The sequence below is a fragment of the Vulpes lagopus genome, chromosome 4, assembly GCF_018345385.1.
Source record: "Vulpes lagopus strain Blue_001 chromosome 4, ASM1834538v1, whole genome shotgun sequence".
In the NCBI taxonomy this organism is placed as follows: domain Eukaryota; kingdom Metazoa; phylum Chordata; class Mammalia; order Carnivora; family Canidae; genus Vulpes; species Vulpes lagopus.
In genome coordinates, this window is record NC_054827.1 from 133,323,915 (window position 1) to 133,345,278 (window position 21,364).

At 42.4% G+C, this 21,364-nt stretch overlaps 3 protein-coding genes across 4 annotated transcripts in view; 1 reads left to right on the forward strand and 2 right to left on the reverse strand.

Annotated features, from left to right (window-relative positions):
- Nucleotides 1-1,413: 1,413 nt before the first annotated feature.
- Nucleotides 1,414-5,378, reverse strand: LIAS (lipoic acid synthetase). The gene is made up of 3 exons (XM_041752981.1): nucleotides 5,193-5,378; nucleotides 3,545-3,717; nucleotides 1,414-1,498 (listed from the first exon to the last, which is right to left on the reverse strand). The coding sequence occupies exons 1-3, from the start codon at nucleotides 5,235-5,237 to the stop codon at nucleotides 1,414-1,416; spliced, it is 303 nt and encodes a 100-aa protein (XP_041608915.1). The 5' UTR covers nucleotides 5,238-5,378.
- Nucleotides 5,379-5,417: 39 nt separating this feature from the next.
- RPL9 (ribosomal protein L9) lies at nucleotides 5,418-10,022 on the forward strand. The gene is made up of 8 exons (XM_041752980.1): nucleotides 5,418-5,485; nucleotides 5,938-5,984; nucleotides 6,071-6,186; nucleotides 6,729-6,824; nucleotides 7,974-8,106; nucleotides 9,267-9,347; nucleotides 9,555-9,669; nucleotides 9,937-10,022. The coding sequence occupies exons 2-7, from the start codon at nucleotides 5,939-5,941 to the stop codon at nucleotides 9,659-9,661; spliced, it is 579 nt and encodes a 192-aa protein (XP_041608914.1). The 5' UTR covers nucleotides 5,418-5,485; nucleotide 5,938; the 3' UTR covers nucleotides 9,662-9,669; nucleotides 9,937-10,022.
- A 2,960-nt stretch (nucleotides 10,023-12,982) lies between these two features.
- KLB (klotho beta) overlaps nucleotides 12,983-21,364 on the reverse strand; it is a 37,489-nt gene continuing 29,107 nt past the window's right edge. The window contains exons 4-5 of one of the 2 annotated variants that reach the window (XM_041753109.1): nucleotides 18,642-19,785; nucleotides 12,983-15,284 (exon numbers count right to left, since the gene is read on the reverse strand). In XM_041753109.1, the coding sequence (XP_041609043.1) occupies nucleotides 14,920-15,284; nucleotides 18,642-19,785 (1,509 nt within the window). In that variant the 3' untranslated portion in view covers nucleotides 12,983-14,919. Of the gene's footprint in view, nucleotides 15,285-18,516; nucleotides 19,786-21,364 lie in introns of both variants that reach the window. The other variant, XR_005987418.1, reaches the window with a different exon arrangement.

Consider the following 21,364-nt stretch of genomic DNA (forward strand, 5'->3'; position numbering starts at 1 on the left):
GTTCGTGCGCAGGTGTACTCTCTCTCTCTCTCTCTCTCTCTCTCTGGGCACATGCCCTCCACTCTCTCTTTCTCTCTCAAATAAACAAATGAGATCTTAAAAAAAAAATCAACACGTAGGTCTCTGGAGTTAAACAGAAGTTCCTTCTTGTTAAGTAGATTAAACAACACATAAAATCTGCTTCCTGTGGGTTTTTCTGTAGGACACTTGTTTCTGCTGCTACAGGTCACTATTACATTCTGCCCTATGCCAAGCAAAGCCACTGCAGATGTTCTGGGGCCACTGGAGTTTCAAAGCTGCAAAGTAATAGGTTGAGATTTGGAGGAGAAAGCTCTTCTTTATGTTTAACCCTTGCAGGGGGGCGGGGGGGACTCATAGCTATGTCCCAACATCTCATAAGGATTTCTTGAAACCTAAACTCTTCCCAGAAATCAGTCATAAGTCAGTGAGAAAGGGCCAGGCAAGGGATGAAACCAGTTTTCCATCATGGAGTGTTCTAAATCACTCCTGCCTTCAAGAACAGAGGTTCTGTAACTTGGATAAGCTCCAGGGCCAGCTCTATTTCATAAGATTCCTTGGTTCCTCAAGTAAATAGCCTTCTGCTGGTACAACTCAAGACATTCCCAGACAACTATGACCTTTCAGTTGCACAGAATTTAGATTTAACCCCAATATCTCAATCTCTGAACCCCTCTGGATATATATGGTAGAGTACACAGTTAATGGCGATTGTTATTCCAACACACTAAGATTACACATCTCACCCTTTGCCATTTAACTTGCAGGGCCCTCCTATGGGGGAGGAGCTTATGTCTCTACCTCCATTGCTATTTGGCTTGGCCATGTGACTTACTTTGGCCAAAAGAATGATAGCAGGCATGACCAAGCAGAGGCCTCAAATGTGCATGGATGGTTGGTTTGCCCTCTGGTGCTCTTTCCATTCTTCATGATAAGAACATGGCTTGGAAACCTGCTGGTCTAAGGAGAAAAAAGCTCTGTGGAGCAGACCTAAACCCTGAGACCCCAAACTACTTCCCGCAGTCCATTTTTAGCCCAGTCAAGATCCGCTATACTCCAGGCAACCAAATGGCCACGAGAGACAAAAATAAATGCTTATTATTGTTTAGGGGGGAAAAAGTTAAGCAATCATGAATAACATTTCCAAAATGGAAGAGATATCTTAAGGCAGCACATGATTAACTGTCACATACGTGGAAAAATCAGTAATAGATTTTATTCAGAGAAGGATGAGAGCATATCAGCTAGATTATTCTGTCAGGTTTTTTTCCTCACATTTCTCATAAATTCACATGTAACAAAAAATCTGGTCACAGATTCATAATGCACATTTTTAGGAGACACAAAATATTCCTTTCAGTTTCTAGACTAAAACTTTATAGTCTGAGGTTGTTCTTACCATGATGGTGGCTGTGGCGGTGGCATATTCTCCACCTCCCCAACACTCTCCAATGTTGGGACATCGAGCTTCCTCACACACCTGTGAGTAAAGGGAATGGAATAGAATCAAGTTAAAAATATTAACTAACTGAGCAAATTAGTGATCAGGCATGTGTGTGTGTGTGTGTGTCTTTATTTTTTTCCTTTTTCTTTTTCTTTTCTTTCTTTCTTTTTTTTTTTTATGACAAACAGAGAGAGTGAGAGAGAGGCAGAGACACAGGGAGAGGGAGAGGCAGGCTTCATGCAGGGAGCCCAACATGGGACTTGATCCCAGGACCCTGGGGTCACGCCCCAGGCCAAAGGCAGGCGCTTAACTGTTGAGTCACCCAGGCATCCCAAGGTCCCATTTTTAAATTAAAAACAACATGAATGGAGACGCCTGGGTGGCTCCACGGTTTGGTGCCTGCCTTCAGCTCAGGGTGTGATCAGGGAGTCCCGGGATCAAGTCCCACGTCGGGCTCCCTGCATGGAGCCTGCTTCTCCCTCTGCCTGTGTCTCTGTCTCTCTCTCTCTGTGTCTCTCATGAATAAATAAATAAAAATCTTAAAAAAATAAAAATAAAAACAACATGAATGTATATATTTCATATATGCAAAGAAGGTCTGGATGGAAATATGCTAATAAATAAAACTGGTGTAGTTAACATTTGGGATTGCATATTGACACATTTAATATTATATTCTTTCCAATAAGCATGTACTTAATTTGTAACACAAAACACACACAAAAGGCAGCCCCAGTGGCTTAGTGGTTTAGTGCCGCCTTTGGTCTGGGGTGTGATCCTGGAGACCCAGGATCGAGTCCCGCGTCAGGCTCCCTGCGTGGAGCCTTGCTTCTCTCTCCGCCTGTGTCTCTGCCTCTCTCTCTCTCTGTTTCTCATGAATAAATAAATAAAACCTTTAAAACACACACACACACACAAAAAGAAAACTCCTAATATTTTTTGTACTATTAAATGTGAAATTAAGAAATACAATTTCTTATTTCTTTTGCAAGGAAAATGATTTAAAAATTTTTTTCAAAGATTTTATTTTTAAGTAATCTCTACACTCAATATGGGGTTCGAACTAACAACCTCAAGATGAAGAGCTGCATGCTCCACTGACTGAGCCAGCCTGGTGCCCTGAGAAAATGATTTTTAAATGTATTTCCATTACTGATAATACTGCATCCCTAAACATCTTTAGTCACTTTCCTTGCTGCTTTTGATTTGTAGTTTATTAAATTTTAAGTTACACATATGCAGAAACACCATGACTTTTAGTTAACAGGGCAATTTAACACTTGAAACTTACCGTATGAAGATTCAGATTCCGCAATGTATTTTTCAGTTTATTGTAATTTTTCCCCATGGGAATCTCTGTCTTTAGCCATGGTGGTAGTCTTAACCTGAGGAAAGCCAAACATAACTATTAACCAAGAAGTTTTTGAATATCTCATTCCCCAGTGAATAATACTAATAAAAAGTTCTGTATTTGTTCAGAGAAAAGAGAGATCCCACAAGTATACTTTCTGCTCAACGTTCTAGATTCATGATGGTTATTAAATGGGAAAAAATTCTAAAATTTGGAGTGAAGACTATGTATCCTCAGGTTCCCCTTGTTTTATATCCACTTGTGAACTAGAAGTTGGGGTAAAGTATCTCCCAAAACAATTTGCCCTCTGTGTGAAATTACCTCACCATTCTTTTGAATAAAGCAAGGTATCCATAGGTCATATGTACATTGAATAGGAGGAGCAACAAGTTAGATCATCAATACTCAGTAACATGAAAAATTTATCAACATCAAATCAACTAGTAGCAAAATGATGTTTGCTCTATGAAGAAATTTCATGCTACATGCAAAATGGGAGATGGTGGTATAGGATGGCTAAGTCCTAGGAAGACTGAATAAAAACTATCAAAAGGCACAGAGAACAGAAGAGAATTCCACCAATTTCAGCTATTTACCTGTTCTACGTCTGATCACTTCTTTCTAAGGATTTTTAGGTAAATATACCAAGTCTAAATAAAATTATAATCCAGGGCTTGGTTATATCTGAAAATAATGCACAATGAAGGAATTTATCTCAAAATTTCAATTACCTCTCTCCTTTCTGGCGTTTTAAGTTTCCTTTATATTCATCCCACTTGCTCTTGTCTGCAAGATCTCCAGATACAAAATCTTGAAGGTCTGGTCCATTTTGTAAGAATTCCTTTTTTTTATCTGGCAAGGAACTTACTGTTCGGAATGGACTGCATAAATATCTTCCCAATACCTAAAGACAGAGTTCATTATGACATGTATTTAGTGGGGTTTGAAATAATTTAGTTTTAACCCATTTTAATACCTAAAAAGAAAGTGTAAAGCCAGAGAATACAGAAATTACGTAGAACAATTTACAAGCTCTGTGTAGGAGCTCAGAATCTAGAATTAAAGTCACAAGAACAAACGAAACCTAAAAGAGAATGGCAACTGTTTACTGCTGGAGGTACAAGAGATTTGGAAACCTTTGGACCTGGCTAATATATATCACACTTTTTTTTTTTTTAAGACTTTATTTATTTATTCATGAGAGACACAGAGCGGGAGAGAGAGGCAGAGACACAGGCAGGGGGAGAAGCAGGCTCCATGCAGGGAGCCCAAGTGTAGGACTCGATCCCGGTCTCCAGGATCACAACCCGGGCCAAAGGTGGCTCTAAATCACTGAGCCACCCAAGCTGCACTATGTCACACTTTCTTGTAATCCACTTAACTACTAACAGTCTGTCTTTTATAAAGTTTTAACTGCAGTATCTGCAGATGTCACAACTTTGAATTTTCTACTCCAGCGTCCAGTCAAGGACGTTTAAAAGGAAAATTTGCAATAACTCTCTCTTATTTGGGCTTTGGAGAGGCATAGGTGTTAAAATATAGAGGGAGGGACCCCTGGGTGGCTCCGGCGTTGAGCGTCTGCCTTTGGCCCAGGGCATGATCCTGGAGACCCGGGATCGAGTCCCAAGTCAGGCTCCCTGCATGGAGCCTGCTTCTCCTGCTGCCTATGCCTCTGCTTCTCTGTCTCTCATGAATAAATAAATAAAGTATTTTTTAAAAAAATAATAAAACAAAATACAGAGGTAATAGTTGGTTTCAGAGAACTGAAAGGCAGGAAACCAAACCTAATATTTTAATTTTCTAGATTACATTCTATGTTTCAATACGGTAGTCACTCAATATACATTTGTTGACCGTAAGCAATCACTGGCTTCTAGATCTGAACCAGAACAGTAAAATTCACGAGTCAGTACACGTAAGGCATGAGAACCTTCAACAATTGAAGAGTGCCTGTTGGGGTGCTGCGGGATTGCTCCTGCATTTGATGAGTCTGCCCCTAAAGAAGAGCACAGGTTTGCGTTCTCATCGCTCAGACTGGGGTCTACTACAAAATAAGAGCCCCAACACAAAGCAGGAATTTGGGGTGCTCATCCCAGGCCTCTATAATGCTCCCACTAATACAGGGTTCAGTTCTCTCTGATAAGCGGGGGGCGGGGGGGGAAGCCCTCCGCATCCGCCAGAAAGACCTCCCTAGAAACCAGGATCAGAGACCCTACCTGACCGTGGGTCCGGAGAATTAAATGAGATACTACACGAGGAATTTTGGAATAGCGCCTGGCTAAAGGTAAACGCTGAGTAAGAGCCAGCCTCATTACTGGGCGCTCTGAGAGATGGGAAACCGTCCACCCGAGCCCGCACCCTGCGGTCCCCGCCGCTCACCCGGGGCCCCACGGTGCAGGCGGCGCCCCCGCAGCGTAGAGACATCCCTCTCCTTTTTTTTTTCTAGCAGGGTGGAGGGATCATGAACTCCCGGGAAAGACAGATCAACAAACCGTCGCTCTATTTATGACAAGGACCTGAGCCGCCGCGGATCCAGCGGAACCGGAGCTGCTCCGCCATTGGCTGCATTAGCCTGGTAGCGTCGCGCACTTATGACGCCAGACGCAGGGCCCTTACGGGATACAAGTACGTGATGACGAATGACGCTCTCTCTTTGCCGCATCTATTGCGAGGTGAGGTTGTCTCTGAGTTTTGGGGGTTTGGGGAATCTGAAGCCATCGGCTGTGGGAAAGCCAGTGGCGCGCGAGTTTGGCCCTCGGAGCCTTTATGCCCGTTGTTCCTCCGCGCGCCGAGCGCCATATGGATCTGGCGGCGCTGGGATTCGAGCCCTGTGTTGGGCCTGTAGGGCCTACCCCCGCCCCTCAGCGTTGGCGTGATGGCGCCGCCTCAGTGGGGCGCCTAGGGTTGCGCTGAGCGGGAGCTCGCCCTCTGCGCCTGATGTCTTCTTGGAAGCTGCTCGTTCCTGGTCAGGACCCAGCGGGGGCTGCTCTCCCGCTCGGGCCCCCTGCGTCCTCCCCGGGGTTTCTGCTTGCCCGGCCTCCGGTGGCGGGGAGCTCCGCGCGGGCCACTGTGGTCGCCAGCAGGCCCTGCGCCCGCCTCGTAACGCCACGCGTTTGTGTTTCAGAATGAAGACCATTCTCAGCAATCAGACTGTCGACATTCCAGAAAATGGTAAGAGACCTCATGTTTGTGTTCTTACGTCTTTACTGCCTGCTTTGTGCCTTGTTCCGAGGCCTCACTGGTATGTTCTCTCCCAGTCGACATCACCCTGAAGGGACGCACTGTGATCGTGAAGGGCCCCAGAGGAACCCTGCGAAGGGACTTCAATCACATCAACGTAGAACTCAGTCTTCTCGGAAAGAAGAAGAAGAGGGTGAGATACGGGTTTTTTGTTTTTTTCTTTCCTAGCACATCCGTTGCTTGTTTGGGAGGTAGGGGTGGATTAGCTCCGAATTTGGTCGCTCTGAGAATTAAAGAATTGAGGTTCAGTGTCTCAGCTTAAAAATTTTGGTATCCACAAAAGTGTGGCAAGTCTCGGTGTTAACTGCCTTCGTGAAGTGGAGAAAGGAAATAGTGAATAGGTTATAAAGCTCGATGTTTGTACGAGTCATCGTTTGTGTCGAGGTCTTAATACTGTTAAAAGTTAGGCTTCTTTCCCTCCTGATTATTTCGTGGGAATCTTGGGGACCAGGCAGGTCTTGCAAGCTCTCCAGGCATGAAGTATGATGCAACTCGAAAAATTAGTATTTCTGGGTTGACATTCCCTTGTGAGATCATTGAGAGCTTTTTATATGTGGTGGTTTTAATCGGGGTGGGTACTGAAAATGTAGAATAATTCTGTGAATAAGTGAATTTTTCTTTTCAGGCTTCCTTATTAACTGGAAAGCATCTCACAGAAGTTTTGTTCTGTTACAGCTCCGAGTTGACAAATGGTGGGGAAATAGAAAAGAACTGGCTACCGTTCGCACGATCTGTAGTCACGTTCAGAACATGATCAAGGGCGTGACACTGGTAAGCAGACGGATCAGACAGCTTGGCTTAGGAGGGGAAGTTGTTCCTCGGCTGTACTTCACCTATGCAGCATCAATGTCTACTTCAGAACATAGATAATGACTGTAACTTATTGAGGTCTTGGGGAAAAGGTGGTCTTAGCAGTTTAATAGGTGTTCGTTGGTCTTTGGGATTAAGTGATAATAGTGAAGACAAGATGGTCTTAGTAGTAGGCTGATGGTGTTTTTTTCACACAAAATTCACATCTTTGGGATGTGTGTTTTGTTTTGTTTATAGAAAACGTAGCATATAGGGTACGCTTTGCTTTTTGTTGTTGTTGGCTTACCTCTCACCACCAGGGCCCCTTGAGGGTATAGAAAAAGCTGGATCTGCTTTCTGTGCTCCGAGTCTACTAACAAAAAACCTATTTGATGTCACTATTCTCTATAACTCCCTCTCCCCCCAGCCTTTAAGATCATGTTGCTGTCTTTGCTGAAACGATTTTCTTTGCATTAAAACCCAGCCCATTCAGAGTGCACCTCATAATGGCACTTTTCAACTCCATTATAAACCTATTAGGTCATGTTTCCCCTGTTTACCTTGCTACCAGAGTAAGTTCCTTGAGGGCACAGAGGCCTGTCTGAATTCTTACCATCTGGCATACCGTAATAACTCAAATGTTAGTCTCACGTTCAAGATGAAGGGCTTTGGGGTTCTCATTTTTAAAAGCTGACATTGGGGCAGCCCCGGTGGCTCAGTGGTTTAGCGCCGCCTGCAGCCCAGGGCGTGATCCTGGAGACCCTGGATCGAGTCCCACGTCAGGCTCTCTGCATGGAGCCTGCTTCTCCCTCTTCCTGTGTCTCTGCCTCTCTCTCTTTCTGCATTTCTATGAATAAATAAATAAAATCTTTAAAAATAAATAAAAGCTGGCGTTATTTACTGCGGTCATGGGGGGGTAGTAAAGTAAATGCTGCTTTAAAGGGTTTTACAGTCTTGAAGAGTCAGAAACGTGTTTATGTATACAATTTGGAAGATTTTGGTCAGGTGACAATGCATTCCTATGTGAAGACTTTCATTTTTTAAATTATAAGTAATGTTAGCATCCTACAAAATTTAGAAACTCGTTTTGTCTTTGAAATTGCTCAGTTTTGCAAATTTTTTACCTAACAGGGCTTCCGTTACAAGATGAGGTCGGTGTATGCTCACTTCCCCATCAACGTTGTTATTCAGGAGAATGGTTCTCTTGTTGAAATCCGAAATTTCTTAGGTGAAAAATATATTCGCAGGGTTCGGATGAGGCCAGGTATGTGCATATGGTTCAGAAATGGTTCCTTTTACTTGTGAAGACTGGTGTTTTGGGTTGGCTATAAATCCATACTTCATAATTGTACATTTTGATTATGCTTGTAATAACTCTTGGTGCCAGTTATGGTTTTATATCCTGTTTGTACTGATTGTGATGCCTAGAGGCTTGTGCACTAGAGTAGTTTCAGGGAGTGTTAGCAGTGTTTAATTCTCTTTGCAAAATGTGAAATCCTAAAATTTGAGTAGTGATGAATAACAGACTCAAATCTCAGTTCTCCTTTCAACCTTGGGCAAAATCATCTACTTTTGTGCGTCATTGTAGTCCTCTAAAATCGGGAACATCTATGGTTAAATGAGTTAAAATCAAAATGCACTTGCAACAGTTCTTGCTTGATAACGGTAAACACAGAAGCATTAAAAATTTTATTTTTAAGCAATCTCCACAATCGTTAGATCAAGAGTCACATGTTCCATTGACAGAGTCAGCCTGGTGCCCCAACAATTAGAAAATTTTAAAGCTTAGTGCTCTCTCTTTTTCTTTCTTTCTTTCTTTTTTTTTTTTTTTTTTTTTTTTTAAATTTTATTTATTCATAGAGAGAGAGGCAGAGACACAGGCAGAGGAAGAAGCAGGCATCATACAGAGAGCCTGACGTGGGACTTGATCCAGGGTCTCCAGGATCACGCCCTGGGCTGCAGGTGGCGCTAAACTGCTGCGCCACCGGGGCTGCCCAGCTTAGTGCTCTCTTGAAGATTCTTGATTCCATTGGGGTGGAAAGAAGGAATTCTTAGTATCAGTTTAATGAACAAAAATAATTGCGTGGTATTAGCTGTGATCAACAGCATTTAGTAGGGATTGTTATATAACACTTTATAACGAAGCTTTGCACAGCTAAGTTGTACTAGCTGAATACCATCTTACACTTCTTGACTGAAGCACTCTGAAGGTCTGACTACTCTGGAACAAATTTGTTCAAGCAGGAACACAAACCAGATGTTGTTGCCCAGATAAGTCAGGTCCTATAAGATTAGAATCTCAAGAAGTTTTATTTGTTGTGTGGAGTTTTAAATGGAATAAGCTGCTACTTTAAATGTTTTTAAATTGAATATACAGATTTGATTTTATGTTGACATTATGTGAATGCCTTTTTCTCTTTCTAGGTGTTGCTTGTTCGGTATCTCAAGCCCAAAAAGATGAGTTAATTCTTGAAGGAAATGACATTGAACTTGTTTCAAACTCAGGTTTGCATGTTTAGTATGCCTAATTACTGCCTACAAAGTTTTGTTTAAATCTTGTAGTTGAATACACGGTATTCTGTGAGCTTTTTAATTTGTGGAATTAAGTAAAACTACCAAGATACATAGGTTTTTAAGTATGGCATTTAGTAAAATCCTTTTAAGATGAGTTTGGCTATAACGTAATCAACTTATTTTTTTCGCTGTTAATAGCTGCTTTGATCCAGCAAGCGACAACTGTTAAAAACAAGGATATCAGAAAATTTTTGGATGGTATCTATGTTTCTGAAAAAGGAACAGTTCAGCAGGCTGATGAATAAGCTCTGAGGTAGGTTCTTGGCAGTGTCTGTAAGTTTCCTTACTGGTTTAGTTATAGAGGTCTTAATTTACTAAGTCTGGAACTGGAGTTGTAATGGCAGAAAGTGAGTTATATTCCGGAACACACTAAATTTGGCAGAATAAGAAAATTGCCATGCATTTTTCCTATGAACTCTAGTAAGTCAGAATCTTAGACAATGTTTTAGATTATTTAGGGTAGAACATGTTTCAGAGGGTATTGATGGGAATTGACAGATCTTTTCATTTCTTTTTACAGTTGTCCAGCAACAGAAACAGCAAGATGCCAGATGATTTTTCAGACTTATTTGTGATACCTTAAGAATGCAATAAAAACTACACTGATTTGGGGCTTTTTCTTTCTTTTTAAAAATATTTATTTGAGAGAGACCGAGAGCATGAGTTAGAAGCCTGATGCAAGGCTCCATCCCAGGAACTCAGGATCATGACCTAAGCAAAGGCAGAGGCTTAACCAACTGAGCCATCCAGGCACCCCTGTGGCTTTTTCTTAAACCAATAATTCTTTCTAGCTATTTGACAGTTAAACCATTCAGAAGTAAATTGTTTTGTGCCAAGAACAGTAACAAGGAGTAGAACAGGAATTTTTTTCTAGTAAAATATTATGGGAGAATTGGCTGAATTTGGTTTTTGAAGGAATTTCAAAGGTATTTCAGGCAAGAGGAATACAGTACCAGTGACAGGCAACACGGTTCATCATTGGATGTAGAACTTTGGGGGGAGATCCTGAAGGTATCTAATTCTACAGAGGCATAAATTTGAATATTTGTGAAGTAAGTATGCTTGAGTCTGGATACTGGTAACTTGTGTAGAAAGCAACAGAGTGGAACAAAGTGATAAAGTTAATTTGTGTTCATGATAAACAGGGCTGTTGTGTCCAAGATACTCTCTTCTTCACTCTCTACACTACCTCAGCTTTTTACTCCCATATTCAGTCCGTGACTTTTTTAAAGAAATTGATAACACTCAAAATCCCCCAATTCTGTGTGTCACACTTCAAATATGTGACCATACTGGACTAACTTAGCAGGGTTGCTCCCAACCTCTTTCTGCAGCTCTCCCATCTCAACTGATGGAAACTCCAGCCTTATATAAAGTTTTGAAATTTTTCATAACCTAGGAAATGAAAAACTACATTTTGCCTGGATTTGTATATTTGTATATTTGTTTTGGCTGGTTATCTGTTTTCAGCAGTACTGAGAATGCTTTTCTCAACCTCCACTGTGTCTGATTGCGTGACTGAACTGGCCTTGCTATTCTTCAGTACCACTGCCTTAAAACCTTCACATTGTCTTTTTAGAAGTCCTTTCCCTTTGTTTGTTTGTTTTGAAGTCCTTTCCCTTTGGAGTGGCAATTTAACTTTCAAGTCTTGTCAGATATTTTCAGTGAAGCCTGCCTTGATCACCCTATTGTGTTGATTCCTCAGCCCCATCCTAGCATACATATCCTTACCTCTGCTTCACTTGCTTTTGTCCATAGCATTTATAATGTAATGTGGTTTACTTTGTTGTATATTGGTTGCTTTTTTCCAGTTAGAATGTAACCTTTGTGAGGATGGATCTTTTCTCACTGGGATATTCAGAGTACTAGGGACAATAGTGCCTGGCGCATAGCTATTTACGGGGTGAATGGTACCTAGGTTGCCAGGGAGATTGAAGACTCACCAATGGGACTGGAAAGAAATGTTTTGGGAGGTATTGAGGATTACATAACTGATTTTGAAGGTTGAAGAAAATTCCAAATGGCAATATTTTAGAAGGATAAAGGTGTTATAATTGAGTGTCAGTTGTATAGGTGGTGGAAGCAGTTGGAATAAGTAATTTCTCACAGAGATGGATTAACATGATGGGTGAGACTTCACAGCATAATAATTGGAGGCTGGTTGTAGCAGCAGTGTTTTTTTTTCACTTAAGTTGGATGTGGTAGGGGGTGCCTGGATGTTTCATTTGGTTAAGCATCTTCTCTGCCTTAAGCTTAGGTCATGATCCCAGGACCCTAGGATCTGGGATTGAGCTCCCGCATCAGGTTCCTTGCTCAGCGGGGAGTCTGCTCCCTCTCCCTGGTGTTCCCCCTACCCCATTTGTGCTTACTGTGTCAAATGAATAAATTTTAAAAAGTTGAAATTGGATGTGGTAAGGGAAAATCCAATTTCTCCTGGGAAGAATCGTCCAATATGTCTACAATGGATAATCACTTGTGTGTTACATTTCCCAACTTTGAGGTTTAGATATCCATATTTTATATACTCCAAAGAAAGTTATTCAGGATGCACACAGCTTGGGAAGATGGGCAGAGGCAATGTTGGGCAGAATCCAATTATACACCAGACCCATTCACATCTTATATGGTTCTTAAAATTGACCAGATAATGTTAGTGAATATAAATATCAGCATAAAGCAGTGTATTTGGAATAAGTTAGATTAAGAAATTAGTCAATGTACTGACCACCTCATTTTACAGAGGATCTTTAAACACTAGAGTTATATTTTCCATATGTACCAGACTTGTTAAAGATGGGGTTGTTCCATTGACTGCAAATTAATACCACACCAAAATAGAACACCTGATTTTTAAGAGGCTTTCCACCACCCCCACCCCTCTCCCCCAAGTCCCAGGCTTAAATTCTAAAGGTCTTACCCTGTCAAAAAGCTGTCCATTTCAAATGACTTGGTTTTTAAATCAGTTTGGGATAGGGATGCCTGGGTGACTCTGCTGTTGTGTCTGCCTTTGGCTCAGGGCGTGATCCTGGGGTCCAGTGATCAAGTCCCGTATTGGGCTCTCTCTGAGAAGCCTGCTTCTCCCTATGCCTATGTCTGTCTTCGTGAATAAAATCTTAAAATCGGGGTCCCTGGGTGGCGCAGCGGTTTAGCGCCTGCCTTTGGCCCAGGGTGCGATCCTGGAGACCCGGGATCGAATCCCACGTCGGGCTCCCGGTGCATGGAGCCTGCTTCTCCCTCTGCCTATGTCTCTGCCTCTATCTGTCTCTCTCTGTGACTATCATAAATAAATAACATTTAAAAAAAATAATAACCCTTTTAAAAAATCTTAAAATCAGTTTGGGATAAACCTGAGTATTCAGTATAATTGATCATGATTTAGATTAAATATTTACTTAAAGATTCTTGTATGGTGATGGTTTAAAAACTTGTAATTCCCTGGTGGTCTAGGACTGTAAGCATTAGTTTGGGACTTGACAATTTGGGGGAGTTTATGGCAAGGTAACATTTGAAAAAAGGACACATTTTAACTTCAGCTCTGAATGTAAAGAAAGACAAAGTACTAAAGATTTAAATGATAAACAATACAAGATACTTTTTAATCAGAACACAAAGTATTTAGACACCAGAAAAGCAAAACCTTAATTCTAAACTTTTATTCCTATGACTGAATATTCATTACTTTTTCAAGATGTTGGATGTTAGAGAGGTTGAAAAGTTGGTAATAAGTTGTTCAACTGATAACTCCTATAAGGATATTCACTGGAACTCGGGTCAATGAATCCACGTGGCACTAAGGGAAAAACAACCAACCAACCCAGCCAAGTGATTCTTTTAAATGACAGTCTTTCTCCATAGTTAACATTAAAACAATCAGTTGTAACTGCGGATAGCTTTAGGCTCGCGATATAAGTTTTCAAAGAGGAAATACCAAATATTATTCGGAAACATAAAAAGCGTAATATAAAAACCGCCAAAGCTGGGAGAATGGATACAGTGGGGGCGACGAGGATAATAAAACACAATTACTGTTTGAATTTGGCCAGCCAAAAAGTAAAATTGATTTCCCATCACTTTTGTATTTACCTGACCAATTGTATTACCTCATTATGGCATGTTTGAAACTTCCTATTATCAGAATCTCCATTACCTGCAAAATTTGACTTCTGACATAGTCATTTGTGGAAAGCACAATTTATTCAATTTAGGGTAGTTTCCTATCAAGGTTTTTTTGGACAAGAACGCTTTCTTTTGACTCAAAGTAAATTCCTGGAGCATGTGGACAGTGATTAGCTACTAGGTGAAATGGGTGGTTAAATGTTTACTAACCTAAAGAAAGGGTATGAATGGGTTTACATTCAGGTTTTCCTTAAAATTAAGAATACACTGAATAAATCAAGCACAGAGTTCAAAAAAGTCAAACTCCCAGTTCATATTTACTTAATCCCAGCTTCAAAAGGTGCAGTGAAGAAAGTTTTAAGTCCTTAAAACATTTACATTCTGAATTGTATCCAAAGTTGCAATGTCAAGGTGCAGTTTGAGTGTCCCCATATACACATAGTGTCAGAACAGTGGAACTCAGGAGAGAGCAAGTCTTACAGAATAATATGGTCCTTTGAAGACTTGATAATAAAAATAAAACTTTACATCTTTTTAGAATATTTAACTTTCCTAAGTATGTTAAGATCTTGTGTGCTGCCTCAACAATCCAAGTGCGGAAGATTGCTGTCAGTTTGTCCCAAGGAATTTGCTGAACTGTGAGGTTGAGTGCTGTCTGTCTCCTCAGGCAGTTGATGGGTCTAACTCTCTTTAATCTTAGTCCTGTGATCTTCCCATGAGATGGGTTATGGAAATTAAGTCTTTTTTAAAAAAAATAAAAACAACAACAGATCTAATGCAAGGAGAGACCTCACAAAATTCCATGTTTTCTAAGTGATTTTTATTTCTATTGAGAAAAACTAGGATCAATGTGTTTAAGAGTCTATGCTGGAAAAAAAAAAGTGCTGGAATGGATGATAAAGGAGCACTATTTACCCTATTGTATATCTTCTAAAGGGGAAAAGCACCTTGTTAGAAGTGATAGAATAATCACTGAATATCCAGTGTTAAGAGTTTTAGATTTCTGCTGTGGAGTCTAGCAAAAGTTGCACTTTTTTCTAAGTAAGTTGCTATAAGTAGCTATTGGTATTTCTAGAAGGAAGCCAGAGAAGAATGATGGATAACAGCTTATTAAACTTAATGAAGCATTGTATCAGATAATCCTCCTAGCTTACTCTCTGGGTAAAGCCTTTGTCTTCAGATCTAAAAACTGTATTCAGTGATGTCAATACCTAATGGAAAATTCATTTGGACCACACAGCAGAGACCTCGATTGTCATCACCTTGGTTAGCACTAGTGTTTCAAATTGTCTTCTATGTTACCAGTATTTGGGACTGGAGTGAATTTTTAGACTTTCTATCATGCAGACAGAAATAGGATCAGTTTCACTAAGAACTTTCTGTGGCCTCACTTTAATGGTATATGTTGTAAGTTCTTTGCTTTCCAAATTTTTCTTCTCTTTCTCTTATGAAGAATGGTAATCGATAAAAGTAGAACCAGGGTAGAGAAGAAGCAACAACTAAAGAAAATCAGTGGTTTCTTTTGCACAAGAAATAAGCAGACCATGCACTCTGTGTTTCTTTGAGTCTCACTGCATCTAGGACTCCTGTTCTCAGAAGGGAAGCCACTGTTGCTGATCAGTTTGTTGTAAAGCTGAACTGAGGATTTAGCTTTGAATTCAGACGTGAAGAATCCAAATCTGGGTTTAGATTTTTCTTCAGTCAGTTTGAATGCATAATAGCCTTTGATTTTGACTTTATCAATTAGGTGTGCTGAAAAATATCAGAATTGAACATTAATCACAAATGGGCTATAAAATATCTGAGTAAGAATTTAGTTTCTATTGAAATAAGCTAAGCTTATTAAAGTAGCAGTAGGGATCCCTGGGTGGCGCAGCGGTTTGGCGCCTGCCTTTAGCCCAGGGCGTGATCCTGGAGACCAGGGATCGAATCCCACGTTGGGCTCCCGGTGCATGGAGCCTGCTTCTCCCTCTGCCGTGTCTCTGCCTCTCTCTCTCTCTCTGTGACTATCATAAATAAAAAATTAAAAGAAAAAAATAAAGTAGCAGTAGTCACTAAAGGATTTTTGATATTCTTTTATGATTGGTAAAAAAAGGTGAAAATATGTGTAATTGAGTTTTAAAATTTTTGAAGTAAAACTTTATTTTTTTTAAGAAGATTTTATTTACTTACTCATGAGAGATACAGAGAGAGAGGCAGAGATACAGGCAGAGGGAGAAGCAGGCTCCACGCAGGGAGCCTGATGCGGGACTCGATCCCAGGACTCCAGGACCACACCGTGGGCCAAAGGGAGGTGCCAAACCACTGAGCCACCAAGGGATCCCCTTGAAGTAAAACTTTGATCCATAAATAATACAAAAACACTGGGATGGTGTGGGGAGGGCACAAAAACAAATTTAAGAATTGGAGCCACCAAAGTGCTAAAGGACTTACTGTCATTGTGTTCATTTGGTTACAAGCAGAAAAAAATCTTGTCTATTTGGCCTGATTCCAGACCTCAGATGTGCTCTTGGTACTGCCCAAAACCATCTTATTGGTTTTCCCCTAGTCATTTACTTGCCTGATGACACACCTTTCCCTCCTTAAACATACAGCACCTTCTGTCATCTTGCTTTGAAGGGATGATCTTCCTACCTATTTTACTTAAAACCTGAGGTACTCAGGAGAATTCTTCAATTTCCCACAATCACATCTGTCCACCTACTGTCATACTTATGTTACTGTGGATGACCTGTCCATGTTCCTGGAAGAGGCTCTTTCACCTATACACTAAGTTTACTGTCTCTTGTTTACTCAAGGACATCTCCAACTGTTCTCCCCTTCTTCCATGTATTTCCCCTTACTACCGGGTCATTTCCATATGAACATGCTTTAACTTCTGATATCTCTAGCCAAAAACAAAAGCCCCCCCCCCCCCCCAACTAGATTGCATACCCTCCTCTAGTTATCTTTACAGCACTGGCTCCTATTAACTCTTACTGGTTTCTCATCTCTCTGACCTCTGAATATTGAAGTGTCCCAGGGCTCAGGCCTCTTTGCTTGCTCCCTTGTGATATCATCCAGCCTTATTGTTTCCAAACACCATTCTTGCTCTTAACTCCCAAATTTGTATCTCAGCCTCAGACCTCCCTCTGAACCTGAAACTCCAAATAGCCTATTTGACATCTGTAATTGGATGTCTGATAGACATCTCAGATTTAACCTGTGCAACACCAAACAACTCCAAAAATTTGTTCTACCAGTCTCTGACCCACTCACTCTTTAGTTGCTCAAACCAAAACATTCATTCTTCCCTCTTCTTCACACCCTCCATCCAATTCTGTTGACTTTACCTTCAAAATAAATCGAGAGCCTAGCCACTTCTTAACCATCTCGACTTTTTTTTTTTTTTATGATTTTTATTTATTCATGAGAGGCAGAGGCAGAGGGAGAAGCAGGCTCCATGCAGGGAGCCTGATGCGGGAATCAATCCTGGGACTCCAGGATCACGCCCTGAGCTAAAGACAGATGATCAACTGCTGAGCCACCCAGGCGTTCATAACTATCTCCACTTTTAATAACCTAATCCAATCCCCAATTATTTCTTACTTACACTACCCCAACCGTCCCTGATTCTGTTCTTGCTCCTTTATAATGTATTCAAAAAGAGTAGCGAGAGTGATTCTTTTAAACTGTTAGATCATGTCCCCTTCCATGGCCTGCCTATCTCAGAGTAAGAGCCACAGTTCTTGTACTTCCTTGACCTCATCTTTGATTACTTTCCCCTGTTGCTCATTTCAACCAGGTTGACCTCCTTCCTGAACCTCAAACAGCCAGGTATGGTCCCACATTAGGGTTTTTGCATTTGCTGTTCTCACTGGGAACACGTCACGGATAACTGGATAGTTTTCTGCCTTGCTCCTCCAGATCTTGGAAGACTTCCCCAACCACGCCTTAGAATAGTAACTACTCCCGGACCCCACTTCCTGTCACCCTCTTCCCTGCTGTTTTTTCTCCATAGAGCTTTTTGCCTCTGACATGTTATATATCTTATTGGTTGACTCCTCCCACAAAAATATAGGCTTCATGAGGACAGCAATCTTTATTTTGTTCAGTGGTGACATAGTGCCCAGAACAGTTTCTGCCTATGTTAGGTGCTCAGTAAATAAGTGTATTTCTGGGATCTTTTTGCTGCTTCAACAAACCTATTATGAACTTTAAAAAAAATTAAAAATGGTACCCAATACTGGGAAGAGTGAGATGTCTCTCAAACACTGATGTTTGCTTCTATCAAAATAGATAAAATTAAGGAATTTTTAAAAAGTATTCAAAAATTATAGCTTGCTTGGGAAGGGGGATGGGAACTGCTGTTTATAACATTTGACCCAATAATTCCATAGTGAGCAGTCCTGTTAGGAAGATAATTAGAAATGAAGACAAAGATTTATATCCAAAGGTACTTGCTTTTTAGTTTAAAAAAAAAAAAAAAACAACCCAAACAAACAAAGGAATGCTTAAATGCCTAAAAGATAAGTTCATGGGCAGCCCGGGTGGCTCAGTGGTTTAGCGCCTGCCTTCCCCCCGGGGTGTGATGCTGGAGACCAGGGATCGAGTCCCACGTCGGGGTCCCTGCATGGAGCCTGCTTTTCCCTCTGCCTCTCTCATGAGTAAATAAATAAAATCTTTAAAAAAAAAAAAAAAAAGGAAAGCTTCGTGGCATATGTAGATGCCCTTAAAAAAAAAAAAAAAGAAGATATGTTCATATGATGGGCTTTTAAGCAACCATTAAAATAATATTAAGGCAATTTTAGAAACGTCAGAAACGTGGAACACGTATAATGTGATATTTAGAAAAAAATTGGATACAAAAACTTCCACTTGTACTAAAAATGTCCAGCATGCGTACTGGGAGTAAATAATCCAAAATACTACCAGTGCTTGTTTGGGGGGAGTGAGAGTTCAGGTAATTTGCATTTTCTTGATCTTAAAAAAAGAAAATACTTGCCTATACGCGCCAAATTCCGGCTCAGGAGCTGCCCTGTCACTAAGGCACCTCCTCCCCTCGTCCTTCCTTCGTTCACCTCAGCCGGTAATGTCCTTTCCCAGTATCCGGGTGGGCCCGGACCTCACCTTTCAGAGCCTCCTGGATGTATCTCTCCAAGTAGTATTTTCTGAGCTCATCGTTTTCCAGAGACTGGTCGTCGATGCCGCTGGCCGTGATGTACACGTCCACGTCTCCGTAGTTCTTCCGGATCCACCTGAGCACCTTGCGCTCCCCCCAGGGCAGGACGGCCAGGCGGCTGGGGGAGCTCAGGCAGGTGATGTCCTGCAGGAACTGGACGTCGCGGTCCGCGTCGTAGCGGCTGCCGTTGCGGCGCGCGTGCATCACGAACCTGGTGGTGAAGTGGTTGAGCGCGTAGAAGTCGGCGGCGCCCTTGACCAGCCTCCTCTCCTCGTCGGTGAAGCGGGGCAGGGAGGAGCGCGAGAGCCCCTGCCTGTTCTTGGAGGCGATGTACTCCCTCATGGCCGGCGGGTAGTCCCCGGTCTTGAAGAGCGGCTCGGCGAACCAGGCGATCTCGAACTGCAGGAAGCGCTCGGCCGCCTGCCAGTGCGAGTCGGCGAAGGGGTTGGCGGGTTCCGCCCAGTCCGAGTGCAAGGACAGCGACACGGCCCCGCGCTGCGCCGGCCGGTACCGCCGGTCGTACAGGCGCCACACCAGGGCGTGGGCGATCAGCAGGTTGTGCGCCGCCCGGTAGGTGTCGCTGCTGGTGTGGCTGTAGACGTCGCTCAGCCGGTTGGGCTCGTTGATGGTGATCCAGAGCTTCACCAGGTCCCCCAGCTCCTGGAAGCACAGCCCGGCGTAGTCCTGGAAGGCGCGGGCGGTGGACGCGTTCAGCCAGCCCCCGCTGTGCAGCAGGGGCGCGGGGAGGCCCAGGTGCGCGTGGGTCGGGTAGTACAGCGTGACCATCGGGGAGATGCTGAGCTTCAGCGCCTCGCTGACCACGCACCTGTAGTACCTCAGGGCTTGTCGGTTAACCGTGGACAGGTTGCCAGTGGGAAGGATGGAGGGCCAGTCCAGAGCAAACCTGTAGTGAGTGACGTTCATCCTCGCCAACATCTCAAGCTGTCTCTTGATGCTGACAAAATCTGTGCATTGAGCCGGCCGTGTCTTCAGCCTCACCCCTTCCACTCGGTGCAGCAGTCTGTTGCCTGTCACATTCCACACATACAGGTGAGGGTCGCTGAACTGTGGGGAGGAAGCCACGACTTTGGGCTGTGAAAAACAAGCACATTCAGGTAAAGCACACCCGGCTAAGGGCCTGTCACGGGCCGTTGGCACGCACCGTCGAAGAGGAAGAAGAGCCCCGGTCTTACTGTGCTGCTTACTGACAATGGAGAAAATGAATGAAGCATGGAGCCTTAACCACCTGCATGTTCTTGCAGCGCTGGTGATGTCATGCAAGAGGCCTGCTGGATTATCCTCCCATCTAGCTCTTGCAGTCTCTCAGGGAGACCAGAAGACAGGGAAGGGACCACACCCACGGCTTGGCTTCCAAGGCAAGTTGTTTTTCAGAAAACACTGAGAAACGGTTTTCTAGTTCGTTTGTCCTAAAAACTGAAGTGATGTAGTGGGGTCTCACATGATTCTGTTCAAATGCATCTGGAAATTTGGCTTGATACCCTTAGTTAGAAGGAAGGTTGACCTTCCAAACCCTCCCATAAATGGACAGCAAAGTTGAAATTCCAGCTGCAAAGGATTTCACTGAGATCAGAGCTTGGAGTTAGAGGTGGCTAGTTGACCCAGCCAGAGTTCTTAAAAGAGGCCAGTGGGATGGCGTAGGGAACAACCCCTTACCTTGTACCTAACGCAACTCTCTAACACCTTATATTTGAAAAGTCCAAGGGAGACCGCATATGCATCATTATGTTGTCCCCACCCAGGTGCCTGTGAGAACACGGCATGTGTTCATCCAATAGGAAAATACCAAACACCCTCTTTATGCAAGGTACTGGGATTATGACTGGAAAAAAACCCATAAAATATCCCCAAGAAACTCCCAAATTGACTTTGGATCTGATGGTGTGTCATACCCTGCCTCCCAGTAAGAAGATAATCCTGGACTCCTGTCCTTATTCTGCCCCCTTGAAACTCGGACTTGGCAACTCTGTATAGTGACAGAGCAATCTCACGCACCGCACAGGTGTGTTGTGAGGAGTCAATGACTCTGGGAAAGCACTCTGTCAACTCTAAAGCAATCTATAAACATAAGGTAGTCATGACTTGGGTTTAGTTTTCCACGGTTGCAATAATTTCCTGTTAGGCCCTTGAGTCTACATTAAAACAGAAAAGGGCTTAAGAGAAACATTTCCAACTTCAAAATTAATAAGAAAAAATAAAAGTTCTGTACTTGTTTTAAAGTACTTTTCCTTCCGATGGCTGAATTTAAATACACCTGGAGGGATCCCTGGGTGGCGCAGCGGTTTGGCGCCTGCCTTTGACCCAGGGCGCGATCCTGGAGACCCAGGATCGAATCCCACGTCAGGCTCCCGGTGCATGGAGCCTGCTTCTCCCTCTGCCTGTGTCTCTGCCTCTCTCTCTGTCTCTCTGTGACTATCATAAATAAATAAAAATTAAAAAAAAATACACCTGGAAAAATGGTAATTAACCTTGGGTAAATATTTTCCCTCTAATTGTTTTCTCGTGTGTCATCCTTCATAGTCTAATTACAAAACCATATCACTGCCCACTTACCATCTGCCAGCTAGTTATCTAGAACATTAAACTAAGAGAACATTGATCATGTGAGCATGAAGTTAAATCTGCATATAATTGAGTAAAATCCTTCTAGCTT

Coding starts and splice junctions, on each gene's coding strand:
- LIAS (XM_041752981.1), bottom strand. CDS start 5,237: ATGTCTCTACGCTGCGGGGGCGCCGCCTGCACCGTGGGGCCCCGG. Junction 3,718..5,192: donor CCTGCACCGTGGGGCCCCGG/GTGAGCGGCGGG, acceptor CTCTGTCTTTAG/GTATTGGGAAGATATTTATG. Junction 1,499..3,544: donor AAACGCCAGAAAGGAGAGAG/GTAATTGAAATT, acceptor CTTTACTCACAG/GTGTGTGAGGAAGCTCGATG.
- RPL9 (XM_041752980.1), top strand. CDS start 5,939: ATGAAGACCATTCTCAGCAATCAGACTGTCGACATTCCAGAAAATG. Junction 6,825..7,973: donor TGATCAAGGGCGTGACACTG/GTAAGCAGACGG, acceptor TTTACCTAACAG/GGCTTCCGTTACAAGATGAG. Junction 9,348..9,554: donor TGAACTTGTTTCAAACTCAG/GTTTGCATGTTT, acceptor CGCTGTTAATAG/CTGCTTTGATCCAGCAAGCG.